Source organism: Cnephaeus nilssonii (assembly GCF_951640355.1).
Source record: "Cnephaeus nilssonii genome assembly, chromosome: 2".
Taxonomy (NCBI): domain Eukaryota; kingdom Metazoa; phylum Chordata; class Mammalia; order Chiroptera; family Vespertilionidae; genus Cnephaeus; species Cnephaeus nilssonii.
In genome coordinates, this window is record NC_137073.1 from 11248132 (window position 1) to 11272640 (window position 24509).

The window sequence follows — 24509 nt, forward strand, 5'->3', positions numbered from 1 at the left end:
CATCTTTTCCCTCCTACTTCCTCCTCCCCAACTAGTAAGATGCAGACCAGACCAGACCAAGTTCTGTGGGGAAGTATGGGACTTGGTTGGAAAGTCTGTAAGGAGGATTTCCCAAAAGATCGGGGGCCTCTGGGAGACCTTGGCAAAGGCAGCAGCCCCTACCGTGACTTTTCCAAACAAGTTCGATCCCCTGGATGTTTTGCTGGAATCTATATGTTTAGTCTTTAAGACCCGACCTTGAAGAAGCCTGTGCTTTCTCAAGGATATTTACCCTGCTGACTGTATCTAGAGGTTAAATTTACTTCAAGCTGTTGTTACAATAAAAGGCTAACAGGGCAGGCAATCGGAGCAGTTTTGGTTCGTAAAGCCAAACAATCCCCTTTTTTTTTTTTTTCACAGAAACGTGTGTCAAAATAATCTGTTCATCCCTCTCTCAGGGTCTGCTGTTCAGTCCTGGGAAAGTTCTATGTGTTTTGTTCCTTATTAAGCAGACCAGAGGGCAGAGAAGGTGTCTTGTGGACACTGGGCATCTGTGCTAATGATATCACTTGATCAGCAAAACCTGGAGGGATGGGTGTGGAAAGAAGGGGAGAGTTTATGGGTAGTCAGAATAACACAAACAAAGACACAAAGATATAAAAGGTAACATTCATAGCCCAGCTGGCGTGGCTCAGTGATTGAGCATCGACCTGTGAACCAGGAGGTCATGGCTCAAAGTCAGGTCTGGGAACATACCCAGGTTTTAGGCTCCATCCCTGATGTGGGGCATGCAGGAGGCAATCATTCTCTTCACCATTGATGTTTCTATCTCTCTTTCCCTATCCCATCCTCTCTGAAATCAATAAAAATATATTTTAAAAAGTAGCACTCATAGAACTACAGAGATCTGAGAGGAGCTGCTGCTCAGGGTGTCAGGCAGGCACAGATGGGAGCAGCTGAGAAAGTGAGTGGGGCCCAGAGCCCACAGGGTCATGTGGACTTTGGTGTAGAGATTGAGCTTATTGGGAAAACAGTGGGCGGTGATTGAAAGTTTGGTAACAAGGGAGAGAGCTAATCAAATGTGTATTTTGAAAAGATCACTGTGGCTACAGGGTGGAGAATGCTGGGAAAAAGAATAGATTTAAAAAGACCTGTTAGAGGGTCTTAGAATAATTTAGGTGCAAAATGGTGGTGGTTTGGACAAGGTGGTGGGGACACGAAGGATGTTAAGAAGTCTGAGATTTTAGGAAATAGAATGGGAGGGTGTGCTGGCTAGACGTGGGAGGTGGGAGGGGCTGGAGAGTCAAGGTGGACTCCCAAGTTTTAGAATGGGAGGGTGTGCTGGCTAGATGTGGGAGGCAGGAGGGGCTGGAGAGTAAAGGTGGACTCCCAGGTTTTGAGCTTGGACAGTAATGACATTCACTGAAACACAGAGAACACTGGAGAAGAATTAGTCCAGGGAGGCAGGAGAGATTAGGATGCTCTGGGTTTGAGATGCCCGAGAGACAACCCAGAAGAGATGCCCAGTGGGCAGTTCGGTCTGAAGCTCAGAACAGAGGTCCCTAGCTTGTGATTTCCTGTGGGTGTACCACAGCCCTAAGAGATGGGAAGAGGGAATGTGAATGGCTCTCCAGGCCCCGCCCTACTAATGGAAGAGCTCTTCAAAGTCATCTCTTCTCATGGGTGAGTGATTTTTCTCAAGGAGTAATGCACACAGAGATCCCTCAGAAACAGTAAGAGGATATGGAGAAATGCTTCAGACTTGGCTGAGTAGCCACTGGTTCAATTTTTTATCGACCAGATGTTTATGTTTTTTTTTTTATTTATTTTTGTTAATCCTCAACAGAGGATATTTTTTCCCCATTTTTTTTTTAATGACAGACATGCAGGACTCAAAACTGCACTTTTTAAAATTATATTTAATTGGATTCAGAGAGGGAGGGAGAAGGAAAAAAAGATAAAACATCAATGATTAGAGATCGTGCCCACAACCCAGGCATGTGCCTTGACCAGGAATGCAACTGTGCTTACAAAGCTGAGGCCACTGTATTTTGGAGTTAGCAGGAAATTACTGCAGCTGAAGGCCGCTGATGTCTTCTGGTGCATGTCAGATCCAGCCTGGATTGTGTCTATCATTGGGACCCTGTTTGAACCATGGACAGCAGGGTCTACAGTCTTCATCCATCATCTGCCCCAGTTTGACCCTAAGGTCATTGTAGAGGTAAGAGGACAAATGTGTCAGTGCCAACAAACTCCAGGAGAAACTCATGTTGCAGGCTCAAAAGCTGGCCCCTGCCGAGAATAGTGTATAGAACAAAGCAGCCCATTAGGGTGATATAACCTGGGCTCTGGGTGTCTCAATATGTGTGGCGCTGAATCAGTCAGTGAACCACCCAGAATACACATTTTGAGAAATTAAAGCAACCAGCACAATCTCAGGTCTCCTGGCTCCTCCAGGGCCAGGTGGCTGGTGTGTGTGTGTGAACTGATTGAAGTGTTTAAAAACAGAGCCCTTGGAATATGTTGGTTCCAGTTCCTTTTCACACCTTGAACATTCGTTAGTGGTTACCTTACCTCTCTGAGCTCAGTCTCCTCACCTGTCAGACAGGAGTTTTAATAATTATGACCTCAATAAGATTGTTGGGAATATTGAGATGATGCACGCAAAGTGTGTAAAGTGCTTAGCCCTCAGGCCTGCACCTGAAAACACTCAGGAACTGGCAGCAGTTGCTGTTATTGTTACGCATACATCATGGTGATGATTGAAGTTGCCTCCATAAACCCTTTCAAATGACTTCCCTGCACCTGAACATGCTGTTTGTGTCTGCACTCACTGCACCCTGGCTTTCCTTCCCAGATCTGCCTCTCCACCTCTCAAGCCCAGACCCCTCCCCTCACCACTGTGGGGCCTGTTCTTCTCCAGGCCCTCCCATTGGAGCCCCTCACTACTCATCTTTAATCCATTTTACCCTTTCTTCTATATTATCAGTCTCTCACTTTTCATCAACTCTACTCCCTCAGTCCATAAACACATCATGTTCAATATACAGATACTGGAAGAATTAAAAAATGAATAAATGGGCTCTTTTAGAAGGGAGATCAGGAAAAAAATGGTAATAATGGCCAGTATTTTGTTGTTGTTTTTGGCCAGTATTTTTCATCTTAACTATAAATATGAAATTTTTCTCTGTTCACCTTGTAGACACTCTTTAAATACCCCATCACCCAGTACCTTACTGCACCCTCTGTATTTCGAATGATTCTGCAGCAGAATTTTAGCAGGTATGTAGAAGTGGCTTGTTGTAATCACAATCTTTGGGTAGGATTTTAAGGATTTTGTTTCTCTGTGGTCTTGTTGTTAGTGGGAAACAGGCTCTTTCACGGGGTTGGGAGGAAAGGATTCACGCACGGGAGATTGCGATGTGTTCAATGTGGTTTATTTGTTACGTAACATCAATAGAGTTCTCCTCTGGGATTCCCAATGCCCATCTCTCGGCCCTGCCCTGGAAAGTCCAATCTCGTCTTCAACAGGCCAATGGAAAGGCCAATGCCCAGAGTTTCTGCTTCATGAGCCTTTGGGCCTGGAAGTCTCCCCCAGGCCCAGGTGATTGTAGACCTGCATGGTCCTTTGCTCCTGGGCAGGAGGGACAGGAACAAATTGGGCCAGTGGGGTCCCAGGCAAGAGAGAGAGCCAGCATTACCCCCTGGGTCTCAACCAGGAGCTTTTTCAAAACAACCAGTTACCTTCCCAAGATTCCAGGGCCATGCATGGGTCCACCCCTAGTCAACAATCTTTTCCCAGGTTAGACTGACAGCCTCTGTGGTCCAACACCTTCCACTGTGCCATTTTGACTTTACTGGGCAGCTCCTGATCTCCCCTGTGTCCACTCCCAAACACAATCCTGAACCAGAGGAGAGAGAGAGGGGTGTTAATCCCCTTGGGGGGACTATGCTGCCATTTCTTAGGGGTGAAACTGGAGCTTCCTGGTGAAGCAAACAGGCCTCTGCTTCCCAGCTGACTGTGCTCAACATTGTCAGCCTCTCCCCTGGCTGTTTCTTTCAATAACCAGCCAAGGATGGTAATGGTCTGACTGTTTTAACTCTGGTTCTCTGAGGGCATTGAGAGCTAGTGTGTGTGTGTGTGTGTGTGTGTGTGTGTGTGTGTGTGTGTGTGTGAGAGAGAGAGAGAGAGAGAGAGAAATGTTGGTAGCGATAATTATCAGCCAGTCGAATTCATTTATTAAGCAGGACTCAGATCCAAATAAACAGTGAGCCTTGCATCATTGTGAGTTTTTTTCCTTTTTTATACTTTTTTATTTTGAAATATCAAACACACAGAAAAATATATAAGACATAAATTTGTAGATTAAGAAATTGTTGAAAATTAAACCAATATGTAACCACTCATTCAAGTCACAATAAGAGAACATTGCCAGTCCCAGTGACCTACTCAGACCTCTCCAACTCCCCGAAAGGAACTCACGATCTTGACTTTTATGGTGTTCACTCATTTGTGTTTTTCTTCTTTTTTTCCCCTTGTAGTTTCCCTCCTAAGGAAATATTCTGAAACCAATCAGTCTATTTTACTTGCTTGTGAACTTTGTAATCATATTATTCTGTAATGTCTGGCTTCTTTTTACAAAATCATATTACTGAGATGTGGCCATGTTGCATTATATTGCTTGTAGCTAACTTTTATCCTACCTAATAATAGACAAATATGCAAATTGACCGTACCTTCACTATGCCCGTGATTGGCCAGGAGGCGCGGGGGGGCGGGACTCGGGGTGGCCGGGATAGCTGATTGGGCCGGCGGGACACTGAGCTGCGTTGCCAGCAGCGGCATGAGCTCAGCGTCTGCGCCATGGCTGTGCTGCGGCACAGAAGGGGCCTCTGGGACAGCGAGCTGTCGTCCTGCCGCACGGACCATCAAAAGCAGGGGAGCTAAGTGCCTGTCTGCTCAGGCAGCAGGCCTTTCAGAAGCCTTTCCAGGGCGTGGCGGAAGCTTCTGAAAGGCCTGGTGCACCAGCGATCGAAAGGAAAGCGTGGGAGCTGGGTGCCTGTCCACTCAGGCACCAGTGATCGAAAGCGAAAGCATGGGAGCTGGGTGCCTGTCCACTCAGGCAGCAGGCCTTTCAGAAGCTTCTGAAAGGCCTGGTGCACCAGCGATCGAAAGTGAAAGCGTGGGAGCTGGGTGCCTGTCCACTCAGGCACCAGGCCTTTCAGAAGCCTCCGCCACGCCAGAAGCCTCTGAAAGGCCTGGTGCACCAGCGATCGAAAGTGAAAGCGTGGGAGCTGGGTGCCTGTCCACTCAGGCACCAGGCCTTTCAGAAGCCTCCGCCACGCCAGAGGCTTCTGAAAGGCCTGGTGCACCAGCGATCGAAAGGAAAGCGTGGGAGCTGGGTGCCTGTCCACTCAGGAACCAGGCCTTTCAGAAGCCTCCGGCGCCTGGTGCACCAGCGGACAGACACCCAGCTCCCCGTGATCGAAAGGGAAAGCGTGTAGGGGACCCTACACGTGCATGATTCAATCATGCACTGGGCCTCTAGTTGCCGTATAATATCCCATTTTATGAAAAGTCCATATTTTTCCATCCGTTCTACCACTAATGGACATTTGGGTGGTGTAATTTGAGGGCTATTGATGACTAACACTGTTCTTGCACATTCACCCTGTGCACATTAGCACTCACTATGTGAGGTCTTTCGGGAGAAATTGCTGAGTCACACTGACACCGAATCCTAACCCCTATTTTCCAAAGTATCCAATCACTGTGTGTGCCTACTAGCAGGGAGGCAGGGTTCCCTTATTCCACATCTTTGGCAACATTTGTTCTTGTCAGAGTCTTTAATTTTTACCAATCTAATAGATGTAGTGTTAGTTTGCTATTTTATTTTTGTATTTGCCCATGTTTGTAGATTAATTTTGAGCTACTCTTGTCTTTTAACCTAATGGGCCCTTATATATATTTTAAAGACTCTAAAATGGAAATGGCTGCTTCAAAAATCAGACCTAATAACTTTTATTTTTTTTTTTGTTTTTTTTTTGTTTTTTTAATTTCTTTATTGATTAAGGTGTCACATATTTGTCCTCATCCCCCCATTCCCATCCCACACCCCTCCCCTTGGATGCCCCAACCCTCTGTTGAACTTAAGCATTGGTTAGGCTCATATGCATGCACACAAGACCTTTGGTTGATCTCTCCCCCCTCCCCCCACCCTCTCCTATCCTCCCTCTGAGGCCCGATAGTCCGATCGATGCCTCCTTGTTTCTGGTTCTGTTCTTGTTCATCAGTCTATGTTGTTCATCATTTCCCCTAGATGAGCGAAATCATGTGTCACTAGAGATATACTTATAAGAATTGAATGTGCGACGAGCAATAATAGTTATGCTGACAGGCAAATGAATCAGTCTGTAGTGAGTTTCTTTCTGGACCAAAAGTTCTTTTGAGACCCAATATCAATGTCCACCAGTTCCCTATGAGTACATGTCGGCACTGACCCCTCAGCTCTGGATGGTGGACAAATGGTGGTAATGCAGGTCCGACTCCCTCTGGTTTGGTCTCGGCCGGACCCAGGGGCACTGCTTCACCCGGATCCAGGGGCCCACGGCCTCTCCCGGACCCGGGGCCAGGCTCACCCGGATCCAGGGGCCCACGGCCTCACCCGGACCCGGGACCCAGGCTCACCCGGATCCAGGGGCCCACGGCCTCACCCGGACCCGGGGCCAGGCTCACCCGGATCCAGGGGCCCGCGGCCTCACCCGGACCCGGGACCCAGGCCCACCCGGATCCAGGGGCCCGCGGCCTCACCCGGACCCGGGGCCAGGCTCACCCGGATCCAGGGGCCCGCGGCCTCACCCGGACCCGGGGCCAGGCTCACCCGGATCCAGGGGCCCGCGGCCTCACCCGGACCCGGGGCCAGGCTCACCCGGATCCAGGGGCCCGCGGCCTCACCCGGACCCGGGGCCAGGCTCACCCGGATCCAGGGGCCCGCGGCCTCACCCGGACCCGGGACCCAGGCTCACCCGGATCCAGGGGCCCGCGGCCTCACCCGGACCCGGGGCCAGGCTCACCCGGATCCAGGGGCCCGCGGCCTCACCCGGACCCGGGGCCAGGCTCACCCGGATCCAGGGGCCCGCGGCCTCACCCGGACCCGGGGCCAGGCTCACCCGGAACCAGGGGCCCACGGCCTCACCCGGATCCAGGGGCCCACGGCCTCACCCGGACCCGGGACCCAGGCTCACCCGGATACAGGGGCCCACGGCCTCACCCGGACCCGGGACCCAGGCTCACTCGGATCCAGGGGCCCACGGCCTCACCCGGACCCGGGACCCAGGCTCACCCGGATCCAGGGGCACACGGCCTTGCCCAGACCCATGATTCAGCCTCACCCGGACCCAGGGGCGCATGGCTTCGCCCGGGCCCAGGGGCACGTGGCCTCACCCGGACCCGGGGCCCAGCCTCACCCTGACCCAGTTCCCAGCCTCACCCGGACCCAGGGGCACGCGGCCTCACCCGGATCCGGGACCCAGCGGGGTTTCGTCTTCTTGATCCCAATTCCTGTTGGTCAATTCCCTCTCAGCAATTCCTTCGGCCATTTTCTCAGAGTTCCAGGGCAGCCACCGCAGAACTCGTTGGGCGGCGGGCTCGGCGAAGCTCCGGTGTGCCCGGTGCGCGGCGGCGGGCTGGTCCGGGGTGGCTGCGTCGGCCCTTGGGTCTGCAGCGGTGGCCGGTCGCCGAGCGTGCGCACCTGGCCGCTTCCGGGGCGTTGAGATTCTTGAAGGACTCGGAGGTCAGCAAGCGCGTAGTCTCCCGCCCCATGTCTCCCAGGGGCTCGTCTGTCCGTGCTCGGCAGCGAGTGAAGCCTTCCCCTCAGCCGGAGACCGCTGGGGGAACTGCGCCGAGCACGTTCCAGGCCGCCATTGTGTCGCCTGAGCCGTAGTTTTTAAAGTGTGGTCTTTGGGTCACCGGCATCAGCTTCATCCCGCGTACCCCTCTCTTTTATTCTAGTTGTATAGCATCCGCTCAGCTAGCCCTCCGGTGGTTCTGGATGGTGTCCGCTCCGCTCTCCCGTCGTAGTCTCAAAATTGTTGTGGTAGGCAGCAATCAGGCTTCTGCCCTATGCCTCCATCTTGGTCCTTGTTTGTATAGTTAAGTCTTGATTGTTGTTGGTGTCACTGGGAGGAATTGTCCTCCAGGCCTATTGGCCGTGCGGACCCTCTGTGTCTATAAAGAAGAGTTGCTGTGCGGGAGACACGCCTATGTGCCGGGTCTTGGTGCAGCAAGGCTTCGGCGCTCACTGCGTCTGCCTCTTGAATGTGTCCCTTATGGGAGTGGTTGAAATCTGGTGTCATCTCACACCGACCACTAGATGCCCTCGTTTCTGGGTCTCCAATGGAGTGTAGGTCAGCTACTGCCTGTGGCCCCTCAGCAGGAATTACAGCATCCCTTATATTCGTGACCTGTTTCGGTGTCTTCCCCTTTTGGCTGCCTCCCTATCGCTCAGCTTCCCCAATCTCCCTAGGTGGTCGCTCTTGATACCCCCCTTTGTGGGCTGAGTGCAAAGTCTTGGTGTTGTTAAGCCTTGATTGCTGTTGATACACTGGGAGGATGTGACCTCCAGTCCAATTGGCTGTGAGGATCAGCTGTGTCTATGCCGGGAGACAGCCCCATTCAACTAGACTTGCAAAATTGTAAAAGCCTCTGTGTTCAGCTTGGATGGGGCGGAGTTACAGGGCGGAGCCTACCGCCTTGGCTTCCCGTCAGCCCCGCCCTATGAGGTTCCTGTGTCTCAGTGTCCCTCTGTACTCCCAGCAAACACCTCTGAGAGAAAAGTGCCCTGGAGTTTCGCGCGCTGCCAAACAGTCTAGTCTCTCCCCCAATGAATCTGGATTCCCAGATTCTCTCCCAGAACTGGGTTTCCGTGTAGTCAGAATTGGGGCTCACCTCAGTCTGGCGCTTTTGTCTCCTTCCCTCCAGGGCGACTCAGCGGCACAGTCAGCAGCCCATCCTCCGCGCACAATCCCGTGCGCGCCTCCGGTGCTCTGCTCTTCGCCGCCTCTCTGCATCTCTGCCTTACAGCCCAGCTTTCCCCAGTATGAGCATGGCTTCCCCGGGTCTTTCCCGGAACTGGGGTTCAGTGCAGTTGGAACTAGGGGTTCAGCACAGTCCGGAGCCCTTGTCTCCCTCCCGCTAGGGCAATCCAGCGGCACAGGCAACAGACCCTCCTCTGCGCACATTCCCGTGCGCGGCTCCGGCGCAGCTCCTCTGTCTCCATCCCACAGCCCAGACTCCCCCAGCCTGAGCCCGGCTTCCCAGGGTTTCGCCGGGAACTGGGGTTCAGTGCAGTCGGAGCTGGGGTTCAGCACAATCTGGCGCTTTTATCTCCTTCCTGCCAGAGAACGCCAGCCAGGCCGCCAGCTGCCCCTTCCTCTCCGGCTCCGTCTTCCCCCCACGCGCGCGGGCTCGTGTCTCCGCCCGTGTCTCCATACCTCAAGCTTTTACGGCTTCTCTGATTTTCCTTGTGGTTTTCTTTTTCCTTCTAATTGTGGGCATTTCAGTCAGCCAGCTTTCCTGTGGTTCTGGATGATGTCCGTTTTGACTTTTAGTTGTGTTTTTGATATTGTTGTGCCCGGCTGTAGGTTAGGTGTTTAACCTATGCCGCCATCTTGGTTTCTCAGACCTAATAACTTTTAGACACATAGTTAAAATGTAAAGGAGTTGAACAACAACCCTTCCGAAGCTAACTCTGAAATACAACTTGCTTTTATTCATGAAGCCTCCATCCCAGCATGCCCTTGGCGTCTGCCTCTATCTGTATTTCAAAGCTCATATGACAGCCACTTTTTGCAACATTCCTCAGATGATGAACTTGGACCAAACCCTTTAAAAATCCAATCAGGGCATCACTAATGACTCCACTGGAGACTGCTAATTTTACCTACTTTGGAGAAAACTCCGGATGAGTGAGGAAGACACCCGTAATGAAACCAGCCCCCTTGTCCACCACTCCTGACTCTGTGTACCAGGAGAGATGACGGTTGGGGTGGGGTGGTTGGGAATGGGAGCCAGAGGTCTGCCACTACCCTCAGCTCCAAGAACTGGTCCAGCTCAGCCTGCTGATGATGCTCAGACCTCAGTCACTTCTCCTCATTTCCTTTAGGGAGTCCATTATGATTATGTGATTGTTTTTGTATTATTTCTGGGAATTTTCCTTGGGAAAATGGAGGAGAAATAATGTACAGCAAATGGAGTGCCTAGTACAGGATATACCTGCTGCAGGCTCACAGCAGATTATCTGTTCTCTCCAAAATTCCTTCTTAAAGGGCTGCTACCTGTGACCCCTGTCCTGTTTTCCAACACCCAGCCCAATCTTCCTTGATGACCAGAGCAATTCACTGACAATCCCTAACTTGCATTCTCCACTCGGGAACACAAAGCCCTTCAGTTCACATGACCCGTCTCCCCCAAGGCAGGAAGTGCAGTCCAATAACCCCCAGCGTGTCCCCGGAGTCCTAGCCTTCACCCCCTCACGGTTTATAAAACATCACTCTTTCCACATAGAAGCTTCCCTCAGACGAGGTTCCAATGTCCAAATTTAGTTGGATCCCTAACTGAACCCCTTAGTCTCATCACCACCACCACCCGCCCCCGACTGAAGGATTCCTAACTGAACCCCTTAGCCTCATCACCACCACCCCTCCCCTCGCCTGAAGGATCCCTAAATGAGCCCCTTAGCCTCATCACCACGGATGTGAATGACGTCCAACCAAAAGGCAAGTAAGAAAGTGAGGAAGTAGAAAGGTGGTTGGGCTCCTCACTCCTGGGCCTGAGTAGGAGGTCCAGGGCCTGCTCTGAAGCTCTGTGGACACCTTGTCTCCGCCAAGCCTCAGGTTCCCCACTCTGGAGCATTGCACTACCGGCGGGGAGGCCCTGCTGCCCGAGGAGCAAGAGAAGTGGAGAGAACGGACGGGCCTTGTGCTCCACCAAATCTATGGACAGTCGGAAACGGTAGGTGGACGGGCCCCGCAGGGCCACCCAGCCCAGCAGAGGAGCTGAATCTGCCAGAGCGTGTGCACAGATCCCACTGTGTGCACAGGCCCCACTGTGTGCACAGGCCCCACTGGGCTCGCAGCCAGCAGAGGGCGGCTCTGGAGTTCCAGGCTGATTGGCCCCAAATCAGGTTGCAGAGAGAGAATTCACACACAGTATTCGACTTGTCAAGACCCCAGTGTGCTGACGGCTATTGGACAAAACCTTCCATAGGGGTCTGAGGTCAGGGCTAAGTCCCTGAGACCAGGGAGCTGGGAGGAGCGATGGCAATGGAGGCGCCTCCTGCCTCAAGGAGGCCCCGCCTGCGAGTGCTGCCCATGTCACCCTCCCTCCCTAGAGCAGCAGCCACAGGGCCAGGCAGGAGCTGGCCCCGAAGCTCATCTCTGGGTTGTATGGGGGCAGCACACACGTGTGAGTGTGGACCACGAACAGGAGCGGAGGAGGGAGCAGGGCCATCACACACACACACACACACACACACACACACACACACACACACACACAGTGTGACCCCCAAGGGTGTCAGTGAGCACGCAGTGGGCAGGCCGAGCAGCCTGCTGTGCTGTCTGGACCCTCAAGGGCTTCAGTGGTAGGAGGAGGGGCTGCCTCTCTCCGGAAGCATCCTCAACCCCCTGATGCTGACACAGCCACTCGCCCGCCTCCCACCATCCCGTCAGCTCACAGAGTCACCCCTCTCAGGACCTGTAGGGCGGACTCTCTTGGTCCTAATTCACATGTTTGTCTGACGGTGTGTTGTTTTTGAGAAAAAAAAGTTTTATTTTGGTCAGTGAAGTGGTCTGCTTCCAGGCCTGAGGAATGTGAGGGCTCTAGGCCTGACCTTGCTTGGCTCACAGCTCACTGTTGGACGAGGAGAAGCTCCCGCTACACCCGTAACCCCGCCCCTTGGCGTCCACTGCTTGAGCCACAGATACTCCTCCTGGCCGCAGGGAGCCTCAATGCTCAAAGCTCTTGCAACCCGCTTCCTCCCCTGTGGGCGTTGCATGTCCTGAAGAGTGAGCAGCAGCTTGGAGAGGCAGACCTTCCTCTGCCAGGAGCTCCGGTCTCAGTTCCTCTCAGCATCGCCATGGCAGCGTCAAGCCCATAGGCATACCGTGGAACCTGCCAGAAGCTCGACCTCCCTGTCTCCAAAATGGGAATAGAATGCCGACCCTGCGGGAGGTGGCGAGGGGAGTGGAAGGGAGTGTGCAAGCCCCGGCGATGCCCAGCCTGCACATCCCCCAGGGCCAGCCCGCTGTCCTCACCGATGTGGGGGGTCGTGCGCCAGGTGTCAGGGGTGCAGAGCTGAAGGGGCATCTCTAAGCTCGGACACTTGTTATCTACGGAGGGAAACACCCGCAAAAGTCAGTTTAAGGCCTGTTGGCGACAACAGAAATGCGGGGAAATGCCACCAGAGGAGGATTGCCCGGGACTTCTCATGGGGTCTGAGTCTGGGCTGGTTGCCCTAAGGAGCCAGGTGAGCTCACTGGTGCGGGCCTGTGCAGCTTCCCGCCCCACAGGCCCTGAGAGGGGGTGCCCACCCAGCCCCTTTGACAGGGGAGACCCAGGGCATTAACTCATCTGTGTGACTGTGCAGGCTGAGCTTTAGGACAGATGTGAGCTTCAGAGAACCAGGAAGGAGGCGTAGTTCACCAGGAGGGCCAATGGGGTGGGAGAGGTGGCAGAGGCACAGCCCAAGTGATTCCAGCGCAGCCCCGAGGGCAGATGAGGCAGGGTTCCTGTCAGGGTCAGTGCTGAGTAAGTGTTGGTCAATGGACACATGCCTGGCATGCAGTGGGCACTCCCCACCCACCACAGCCCACAGCCCCGAGCTCAGCCCTGTGCTCCTTTCCTGGCCTCCCCCACGGGGCCCTGTGGCCCCGGCAGCCGGCACTGGCCCAGGACATGCCCCATGTCGGGCGCAGTGAATGTCTGCTGAAGAGCTGGGTCAATGCCCTGAGCCCAGGACACAGAGCTTCCAGCTCCCCCACAGGCTCTATGAGCAGCGCCCCATGGCCCTGGGAGCAGGGGTGCCGTGAACCATTCTTGCTGCTCCTTATCCACCTGGAGCCTTTGACAACTGGTCTTCTCTTCCTTTTGTGCACAGGGATTGACTTGCGGCACTGCCCGGGGGTCACAGGTCAAGCCCGGTTCCATGGGGAAAGCCATCCCACCCTTCGATGTCCAGGTTTGGTCCTAAAGGCGTGGCCAGGGAGCACTGAGGGCTCAGCTGGGATCAGCCCCGTGTGACACCAGGCAGCAGAAGAGCCGCGCCCCCTGCCCGAGTTGTCCCTCCTCCTCTCCTAGGTCCCCTCTGGTGTCCTGGGAGGGTCAGTATTGTGGGCATCAGTGCAGCTCACCGTGCCCGCCGAGGCCGCGCACACAGCCGTGGCGCACAGGACCTGGAGGCGCGCCGGCAGCTCTGTCCACCCTCCGGGCTCTTAGCTTGTCCTGACCCTGTTTTCTAGCTTGAAGACACATGCGGTGTCCACACCAGGAAACAAACACGCCCATGACTTGCTGATTTCAAAGACTTGACAGCTTCATTCTGTTTTCTGACAGGGATCTCCCCATGGTCCCCACTGGTGTCACACGCATAAGCCAGGCAGAGCTTTGTTGGGGTGGGGGGGCAGGAGGGCTGGGAGCCCTGCAGGGGGCCTCACAGACCTCTTGCTCCAGATCATCGACGACAAGGGCAACATCCTGCCGCCCAACACTGAAGGCAACCTTGGCATCAGGATCAAGCCCACCAAGCCCATAGGCCTGTTCATGTTGTATGAGGTGAGGGCGCCCTGCTAGCCGCTCCCTGGCCTGAGCACCCCTACAGCAATAAGGGAGGGGACTCAACTCTGCATCCTGAGACTCCTCCCATCTCCCGTTATGTGCTCCAGTTCAGTGAAGCCAGGTCTAGTTCACCCAAAGCTCACAGCCTTTCCTCTCCTGACCCATGTGGCACTGGTGCGGGAGAGAAGCCGGGCTTCGGAATCATCGGACTTGGGGCTGATGATTAAGAATGCAGGCTTCGGCTGGGTTCACATCCTACCTCCAGTTTACCAACAGGGTGTGCGCAAACCTGGTAACTGTCCTGAGCCTCCTGAGGCCTCCCCTATCCCACTCCTCAGAGAAAAAACCTGCAGACCGTAGGGGTCATGTGTTTCCCCGTGTCACATACATGGCACAGCTACGGTTCAAACCCATGTCTTTCCGCCCCAGAGCCTAATGGGAAATCCAGGGATCACAGAAACCTGTGGTGGGCTCTAAGGAAACCTGCTGAGACTCCCGACCAGATAAACCCTAGCCCTCCCATGGTAGTAGAGGCCACTAAGAGGAAATTCCCAGCTTCCAAGATGGGCCATGGAAGGCTGGGCACACCTGAAATGGATCTCAGATTCCATCTCCTTTCTCCAAGAGAACAGCCATCAGAGGTTCTCTCTTATTGTCACTGTTGTCATAACTCTGGCCTCCAGGGGGCGCTGCTCCTCATGTGATCCTATCTACCCGCAGTAAAAACTGCTGGCTAAATCATTCATCAATTTTGTTTATCTTTTCAAAGATCCAGCTCTTGGTTTCATTGATTGTTTTGTATTTTTTTTTAGTCTCTATGTCATTTATTTCTGCTCTAACCTTTATTATTTCCTTCCTTCTGATTCTCTGGGCTTTTCTTGTTGTCCTCTTTCTAGTTCTTTAAGTTGAAGGGTAAATAGTTTATTGTTAATTTTTCTTGTTTTGAGGTAGGCCTGTCGTGCTATGAACTTTCCTCTCAGGACTGCTTTTGCTGTGTCGCCGAGATTTTGCGTTGTTGTGTGCTTATTTTCATTTGATTCCAGGAAGGTTCTTTTATTTATTTCTTGATGTCGTTGGTAACCCATTCTTTATTTAATAACATGCCACTTAGCCTCCATGTGTTTGAATGTTTGGGGGTGTTTTTTCTGTAGTTGATTTCTAATTTCATTCCACTGTGATATGAGAAGTTGCTTGATAGGATTTCAATCTGTGTATTTGTGTGTGTGTGTGTGTGTTTTCATTTGTTTGTTTGTGTTTTTGGTGGGTTTTTTAATAAATCTTTATTGTTCAGATTATTACAATTGTTCCTCTTTTTTCCCCCCATAGCTCCCCTCCACCCGGTTCCCACGCCACCCTCTGTCCTTACCCCGCCCCCAACTGTCCTCATCCATAGGTGTACGATTGTTGTCCAGTCTCTTCCCGTACCCCCCACACCACTTTCCCCCCGAGAATTGTCAGTCCACTCCCTTTCTATGCCCCTAATTCTATTATATTCATCAGTTTATTCTGTTCCTCAGATTTTTTTATTCACTTGATTTTTAGATTCATTTGTTGATAGATATGTATTTGTTGTTCATAATTTTTACCTTTACCTTTTTCTTCTCCTTTCTCTTCTTAAAGAATACCTTTCAGCATTTCATATAATACTGGTTTGGCAGTGATGAACTCTTTTAGCTTTTTCTTCTCTGTGAAGCTCTTTATCTGCCCTTCAATTCTGAATGATAGCTTTGCTGGGTAGAGTAATCTTGGTTGTAGGTTCTTGCTATTCATCACTTTGAATATTTCTTGCCACTCCCATCTGGCCTGCATAGTTTCTGTTGAGAAATCAGCTGACAGTCATATGGGTGCTCCCTTTTAGGTAACTAACTGTTTTTCTCTTGCTGCTTTTAATATTCTCTCTTTGTCTTTTGCTCTTGGCATTTTAATTATGATGTGTCTTGGTATGGTCCTCTTTGGATTCCTTTTGTTTGGGGTTCTGTGCACTTCCTGGACTTGTAAGTCTATTTCTTTCACCAGGTGAGGGAAGTTTTCTGTCATTATTTCTTCAAATAGGTTTTTAGTATCTTGCTCTCCCTCTTCTTCTGGCACCCCCATAATTCAGATGTTGGCAGGCTTGAAGTTGTCCCAGAGGCTCCTTACACTATCTTCATACTTTTGGATCCTTTTTTCTTTTTGCTTTTCCAGTTGGGTGTTTTTTGCTTCTTTGTATTTCAAATCTTTGACTTGATTCTTGCGATCCTCTAGTCTGCTGTTGGATCTCTGTATAATATTTTTTATTTCAGTCAGTGTATGCTTACTTTCTAGTTGGTCCTTTTTCATATCCTCGAGGGTCTCACTAAATTTATTGGCCTTTTCTAGGAAATTCTTGAAAAACCTTATAACCATGGTTTTGAACTCTATATCCAGTCGTTTGCTTTCCTCCATTTCTTTCATTTGTTACCTGTTTCTTTGTCTCTGCATTTTGGCTGCTTCCCTGAGTTGGTAGAGTGGCTTTGTGTGCTAGGTGTCCTATAGGGCCCAGTGGCTCAGCCTCCCCCGTTACCTGAGGTGGACACTCTTTGTGCACCCCTTTGTGGGCTGTGTGCACAGTCTTGTTGTAGTTAAGCCTTGATTGTTGTTGGTATCACTGGGAGGAATTGACCTCCAGGCCAAATGGCTGTGAGGATCAGCTATGTATACGCTGGGAGAACTTCTGTACTGGAGACACCCTTATGAGACAAGACTTTAAAAAGCCTCTGCACTCAGTTTGGATGGGGCAGAGTCTCAGGGAAGAGCCAACAGCGATGGCTTTCCATCAGCCCTGCCCTAAGAGGCCCCCGGGTCTTCTCAGTGTCCCGCGGTAATTGCTGCAAGCACCTCTGAGAGAAAGCCGCCCTCAAGTTTCGCCCGCTGCCAGACAGTCCAGTTTCTCCCCAAATGAGTCTGGGTTCCCAGAGTCTCGCCTGGAACTGGAGTTCAAAGCAGTTGGGAGCTTTTGTCTCCCTCCTGATTGTGAAAGCCAGCTGCATACTCAGTTGCCAGCCCTCTCCGCGTGCGCGCCTCCGTACCTCTGCCTTCCGCACCTCCTCTGAGTCTCAGTGTGCTTTTCTCTTTCCTTCTAGTTGTAGAATTTCCACTCAGCCAGCCTTCCTGTGGTTCTGGATGATGTCTGTTTTGTCTTTTAGTTGTAGTTTTGAAACTGTTGTGTGAGGCAGCAGGTTAGGTGTTTACCTATGTCGCCATCTTGGTTTCTCCAGGATTTCAATCTTGAACTTGTAGAAACTTGTTTTGTGTCCTAACATGTGGTCTATCTTTGTGAATGATCCATGTGCACTTGAGAAAAATGTACTATATTCGGCTGCTTTGGGGTGAAATTTCTATAAATGTCAATTAAATCCATCTGATCCAGTGTGTCCTTTAGAGTCACTGTTTCTTTGTCACGTTTTTGTCTGAAAGATCTATCCAGTGAAACCAGCAGGGTGCGAAAGTCCCCTGCTATGACTGTATTGTTGTCAATCTCTCCTCTAGCAGTTAAAGTCTAGCAGTTTTTTAAATATACTTAGGTGCTCCTATATTGAGTGTATATATGTTTACCAGGGTTCTATCCTCTTGTTGGATCCATCCCTTTTGTATTATGTACTAAAGTGATCTTTGTTGTCTTTTGTGATGGCCTTCATTTTGAAGTCTATTTTGTCGGATATGAGTATTGCTACTCCAGCTTTTTTTTCCTTTCCATTTGCATGGAAAACTTTTTTTCCATTCCTTCACTCTCATCCTGTGTATGTCTTTTGTTCTGAGGTGGGTCTCTTATACACAGCATATAGTTGGCTCATGTTTTTGTATCCATTCAGCTATCCTATGCCTTTTGATTGAACCATGTATTTCATTTACATTTAGGGTTATTATTGATAGGCACTTATTTATTGCCATTTTAATTCTGTATGTGTAGGTTTCTCTCTCTGTTTCTCCTTCTCATTACAGTCCCTATAGCATTTCTTGTAATGTTGCCTTGGTGGTGATGTACTCCTTTGGCCTTTTTTCTTGTCTGGAAAGCTCTTTATTTGACTGTCCATTTTGACTGATAGCCTTGCTGGATACAGTGATCTTGGTCTTAGATCCTTGCTTTTCATTACTTTGAGTACTTCATGCTATTCCCTTCTGGTCTATAGAGTTTCTGATGAGAAGTCAGGTGTCAGCCTTATGGGAGCTCCTTTGTAGGTAACAATTTGCTTTCCTCTTATTGCCTTTAAGATTCTCTCTTAGTCTTTAATTTTGGGCATTTTAATGATGATGTGTCGGGGCATGGGCCTGTTTGGGTTCTTCATGCTTGGAGCTCTCTGTGCCTTCTGAACTTGTGTGACTTTTTGCTCCACCAGGTTAGAGAAGTTTTCTGCCATTATTTCATCAAACATTGACCAGCTGGCTCCTGCACTCCCCCGACTGGGGATTGAGCCCGCAACCTGGGCATGTGCCCTGACCAGGAAGTGAACTGGCCACCTTTTGGTACATGAGATGACACTCAACCAACTGAGCCACACTTGCCAGGGCCACAAGCTTCCTTTGAGGATGAGATGAGATGATACTTGGGGAAGAAAATTCATTTAGCAAATGTTTATTGACACCTTCCATCTATTCAGCCACTCTGCTATATTAATATAAATTGTCAGTGTATTTTGTACATTAATTGACCATTAGCATGCATTGAGTGTTTGCATGTAAAGTAAATAGACTCAGAGAGATTACAGAAGTTGCACAGGTGCCTGGTGGAGTGAGAAGCAGCATTCAAACCCAGATCTGAGCCCCAGGTTGCAGCTCAACATCTCTAATCTCACTGCCTTCAACAAGAGTGCCGTTCTCTCTGCAGAATGACCCTGTGAAGACAGCCCAAGTGGAGTGCGGGGACTTTTACAACACTGGGGACAAAGCATCTATTGACGAAGAGGGCTACATCTGGTTCCTGGGGAGGGACGATGACATCATCAACGCCTCTGGGTAGGTGTGGCTGACCTGTGCCTGGCAGGCTCTAGCTTGCTTCACCATTCCTCAGTGCATTGGGGATGGGACCCGTAGCCTGTTCCTGAATGCAGCCATGTTACAGGGCCCTGGCCTAGGGTATCTGTGCATCTCCCCCAACATCAAAATAAAGTTCAAGAAGGCCTGGAAGTGCAACCACAGTAGACATCATGCAATTTAAAGAGGGGATATAGGATTGGGAAGGGAGACCTTGTTTGCGCCCCCATTTGTCCCCATTGGGTGCAGGAAATTATTCTCTGTGTTCCTCTAATGGGACACATGTCACAGAACAACAACAGCAATAGCAGCTAAGCTCGTGGAGTACTTACTGTGTGAACGTACACTCCTCTGTGCTTTGCTTCACCCAGTAGATGTCATTATTGTGACTGTCTTACAGATGAGAACATTGATTCACTGACCAGTGAACTAAGTTGCTAAAAGTTTCCAAGATAGTGCAGGGAGAGGCCCAGATTTGAACCGAGGTAGTGTGGCTCCTGATCTGTTGTCCCTACCACTTACGTGATGTGGGGAGAAAAAGTGACACAAGTAGCAACTTCCCTTGGATGCATCAGGGAAATAAAGTTTGTTTTACTTTTTAAATTTCTCCATGAGATGCTGATGTAGTGAGACAGAATTTCCCTAAAGGTTTAAGACAAAGTTTGAGGCTCCCAAGAGTACAGTAAGAGTCCTGCTGGGAAGATCCTTGTGCCACGCCCACACCTTCCATCTGCCTACAGCCCGGGAGGACAGCCTCCCACCCCACCGCCCACCAGAGGCAGTGAGGGGAGGCCCTGGGAGCATCTGAGCTTGCAATGCCCAGGTCTTCACATCCTGGTCCACACAGAGCCTTTTCACAGTCCTCTGGCTCCCGTGAAGGTTGCCCTCTGTGCCCAGGGAAGTGTGACTCCCACACATGAGATGGGAGGGCCAGGGTCACTCCAGCCCTGGCATCTGCTCAGAAGCAGAGCAGGAACCATTGGTCCCGCAGGTACCGCATTGGGCCGGCAGAGGTGGAGAACGCCCTGGCAGAGCATCCGGCGGTGGCTGAGTCAGCTGTGGTGAGCAGCCCGGACCTGATCCGAGGGCAGGTGAGGAGAAGGACAGGAGGTCATGGGATCTGCGTGTGGGCGCTGGAAGGCTGGTGCAGGGGAATCTTCCAGAGCAGTGGGTATGCTCGCCAAACTTACACCATGTGGGCAGCAGGAGGCACTGTGGCATCATCCGTGACAATCCTGACTAGATACTGGGTGTGCTGGCTCATTTAACCCTCACAACAACCTAATGAGTTACAGACTCTTACTTATTATATCCTTTTAATAGACATAACAATATAAAAGCAATACGTTTAGCCCAGCTTGTGTAGCTCAGTGGTTGAGTGTCGACCCAAGAACCAGGGTTGATTCCCAGTCACGGTGCATGCCAGATTGTGGGCTAGATCCCCAGAAGGGGGCCTACAGGAGGCAGCAGAGTGATGATTCTCTCTCATCATTGATGTTTCTATCTCTCCCCCACCTTTTCTCTCTGAAATCAATAAAAACATATTTTTTAAAAAGAATCAACAACTACTTAAAAAATAAAAACAGTAAGTTACCAACAATTATTAAATGCCCACAGGTTCCAGGCACAGAACTGTACATACATTAGTGGTAAAAATGGTGATGAAAATAATGATGCTGGGGATAATAATAAAGTTAAACTAGGTGCACGTTTTGTGTGTACTAGCTCATGGAATCTGAACATAAGGCCACCATGTTCAGCTCCATGGGATAAACCTGTACTCTGCGCATGTCACAGAGAAGGAATTTGAGGTTAAGTGATTTTGCAAGGGAAAGAGTAGAAATTGAAGTATTTGGATTTGAACCTGGTCTTGTCCGTTTCCAAAGGCTCGGTGTCAGCTTGGTTTGCCATTCATTGCATAAACATTTACTATTTAAACCAGGCAACTGGGTGGCACTGACCCTGCGCCCCTGCTCTGGTTCTGCGTTGCAGGTGGTGAAGGCCTTCATTGTCCTGACCCCACAGTTTCTGTCCCATGACCCGGACCAGCTCACCCGGGAGCTGCAGGAGCACGTGAAGTCAGTGACCGCCCCGTACAAGTACCCGAGGAAGGTGAGTGGGGCCCATGCTCGTGCCCTTCTGAACTCCGCTGCCCCAAGTCCGGTCGGGTGGCCGGGAGATGCTGGAACCGAACATAGAACGAGCATTTTCTCTGCAGAAGAAGCAATTGGGCTTAGGGGTGGATGCAGCCAACTGAATGGGATGGAACCTCTGTTCTGGGTCGGAATCCCCAAAATGTGCTGCACATTACCCTGAGGGCAAAAAAATCAGACCAGTGCCTAAAGCTATCCAAGGAGGGTATTTAACATCTTTCAAAATTTGCAAAAGACATCCAAGTCAGCCACTTTCTATCTATTCTTAAGCGTTATTCATGCTAAGAAATACATTCGACACTGCTTTCAATACTTACTTATGTACACAACAAACGAATGTTAACAAAATTATTTTTATCCTTAAAACATGCAGTTCATTCTTGTTTCTTTTTGTTTGTTTGTTTTTTGTGGTTTTTTTTAATATATTTTATTGATTTTTTACAGAGAAGAAGAGAGAGGGATAGAAAGTTAGGAACATCGATGAGAGAGAAACATCGATCAGCTGCCTCCTGCACACCCCCTACTGGGGATGTGCCCACAACCAAGGTACATGCCCTTGACCGGAATCGAACCTGGGACCTTTCAGTCCACAGGCCAACACTCTATCCACTGAGCCAAACCGGTTTCAGCCATGCAGTTCATTCTTATACTTTTTATTCTACTGCATTTGTTTTTCTGTTTACAGATTTATTTATTGTCAATCTTTACCTGAGGATTTTTTCCCCATTAATTTTTAGAGAGAGTGGAATGAAGGGAGAAAGGGAAGACGAGAGAGAGAGAGAGAGAGAGAGAGAGAGAGAGAGAGAGAGAGTCATTGATGTAGAGAGACACATCAATTGGTTGCCTCCTGTACGCACCCTAACTAGGGCCGGGGATGGAAACTGCAATCCAGGTACATGCACTTGACCTGGAATCAAAGCTGAGACCCTTGGCTGGGTGGGCCCACGCTCTAACCACTTAGAAACACTGGCCAGGGCTGCATTTGTCAAATAGAGAAATTATAAAATTATTTGTGAAATGTAATATTATCTTTTAATTTAAAATAATGTATATTTTTTATTTTTAATATAAAGGTACCACAATATATTATTCAGACAAAAAACAGGCTATGAGAGAATATACATAATATTATTGAATTTGTTTATAAACAAAGCTTGAAAGGATACGTATGCCAACAAGTGAACATTTCCTACATTGTCTGAATGTTTATAGTCAGTGCATGTTGTAAAGCTGTGTAGCTAACAGTTACTGAATATTTACGTCACATGCCAGGCCCTGGATTCAATGCTTCACGTGCATTCTTATTTCATTGAATCCTCTCCGCAGCCTGAGAGGGTCTAACCATGTATTTTACGGAGTTGAAATTGAGGCTCAGAGAATAGAGTTAATCCAGGCAGAGCTGGACCTCAACCCACGTGTCTCTAACAGCAGCAGCGTTCGTGCTTTAATGTTAGGCTCTGCTGCCTCCTGGAGAGTAGAATAGGGGATGCATACCAGTTAGGATGGGCCAGATGTTACTGTGAGTAACAATCAGCCCCACAGCCACGTGGCTTATGCTAAGGAAGGCATCTCCTATGCTCATGCCACATGCCCGCCCTGGTCTCCTGGGACCAGGATAGAGAAGCAGCCCCCACGTAGGCACCTGCCAGGTGCTGTCAGAGATGGACAGAGAGGGTGGCCAGGCTCAGAGGTTCCGACTCTCCTGTGAGAGGTGCCATGCTTCCCTCCACCACATTTCATTGGTCAGAGCACGTCACAGGCTGCAGCAGCTCCAGGGGCTCAGGAGGAGGACCTGACGTACTTGGCCCCCTCCATTGAGGCCACCACCTGCTGCAGCCTGTTTGGGGACGTGCAGGGTGAAGAGAGGAGTGGGGACGGGTAGGAAGTGACAGCAGGACTCAGGATGGTTTGCTTTCTCCTCACCCAGGTGGAGTTTGTCCCTGAGCTGCCCAAAACCGTCACTGGCAAGATCAAACGGAGTGAACTTCGGGAAAAGGAGTTCGGTCAGATGCAACCGCAGTAAATTCAGCATCCTTCTGAGTGTGACCTTGGGCACACGCCTGGCTGCCTCGGTGCCCCCACATGGCTGGGCGAGGTGGGGGTGGTGAGGGCCGATTGGGAAAGGCCCAGGACTGCCAGCATTCCCGCATTTCTGTTCTTTTAAGTTCACATCAGTCACTACCCTGCCTCCAAGGCTCTTGTTCCTCTGGAATGCCCAGGCTGGTGCTCAAATTGGGGCTGAAGATAATAAAGTGCTGACATCGACATCAAGGGTGATCCTGCGTTGTGCATTCATCATGTACATGAACCTGTGGTACATGCAGTCCCTCCTTGCCCTCCCCCCTCCCCTTAGAGAGAGCACAGGGCCTGGTTTCACTCATGTTGCCTCCCGCACACAACCCAGTGTTCCCATGTGGCCCTGCATGTCCAGTAGAGGTCCAGGACCCAGAGATCCGGGAGTGATGCTCCAAGCAGCCCAGCCACCTGCCTCAGCTAGGTCCCAGCCTAGGCCCGGTTTGGGCAAGTGAGTGACCTGCTCTCCAGGGACCAGAGTTCCACAGGACTCTCCCAGCCTTCTCCAGAGGTGCCCAGTTCCTCATTGCCAGGAGGGGCCAGGGGCCTAGGAGTCTTACCCCTCAGCTTTCCCCCATGTGCACCCACCCACGCATTCCTTCCCAGGGATCCAGGGTCTTCCAGCCCTTGTTCCAGGGACCAGAGTCCTCCCTAAAAACTCCCCCTTCACACTCTTTTAGTTCTTTCTGCCATCAGAGTCTTCTCCAATCCCTCCCCCAACCTGGGCATGGAGTTCTATGAACTGACCGTCACTTCATCCATCCTTGGGATGGACCCCCAGGGGCTCATCACAGGCTGGGGGGAGCAGGGGCAGAAGAGGCTCAGCCTGGGGGTGAGGAAGAAGCACATATTGTCTCCTTCTCCCTCACTGCTGGGAGTCACTCTTAGGGAGATTGCCTCTTAAGCCGTTTGCCCAGGGGCACAGACACACAAACACACAGGGAAATGTACAGACACCACAAGACAGAGACAGACAGGCACAGACACCCCAAGGCTCACCTGGGCACTCAGGTGCAGGGATCATGGACAGGCTCACACAGACTCACATTGTAAACATGGGCAACAACACCTTGAGGAAATCACACACACACACACACACACACACAAACACCAAGATACAATCACTCAGGGCCACCTGAGACAGCCGCAGAGGGCACACACACACACACACACACGCGCACACACACACACACACACACACACACACACACACACACACACACCAGTACAGACATAATACTTGGAAACAGAACACAGACATAAAAAGGAACACAAACACACAGATACAATCAGGAACATCCAAAGGGGCAGCAAATTCACACACAAACATGCAAAACAAACACTTCCGAAATACTGAGTCATATTGATTCAACACATTAAGAATTAAGGTACTGCCCGGCTGGTGTGGCTCAGTGGTTGAGCATCAACCCAGGAACCAGGAAGTCAGCATTCGATTTCTGGTCAGGGCACATGCCCAGGTT

At 50.7% G+C, this 24509-nt stretch overlaps 1 protein-coding gene across 1 annotated transcript in view; it reads left to right on the plus strand.

Moving 5' to 3' along the window:
* Positions 1–22978, plus strand: part of LOC307105606 (acyl-coenzyme A synthetase ACSM1, mitochondrial-like) — a gene marked incomplete at both ends in the record, with an annotated part of 37304 nt that extends 14326 nt beyond the window's left edge. The window contains 9 exons of the mRNA XM_079781466.1: positions 2041–2200; positions 3182–3261; positions 10867–10990; positions 13137–13217; positions 13709–13810; positions 18657–18784; positions 19794–19893; positions 20795–20914; positions 22883–22978. Of these exons, the coding sequence (XP_079637592.1) occupies positions 2041–2200; positions 3182–3261; positions 10867–10990; positions 13137–13217; positions 13709–13810; positions 18657–18784; positions 19794–19893; positions 20795–20914; positions 22883–22978 (991 nt within the window). The remainder of the gene's footprint in view (positions 1–2040; positions 2201–3181; positions 3262–10866; positions 10991–13136; positions 13218–13708; positions 13811–18656; positions 18785–19793; positions 19894–20794; positions 20915–22882) is intronic.
* Between the last annotated feature and the right edge of the window lie 1531 nt (positions 22979–24509).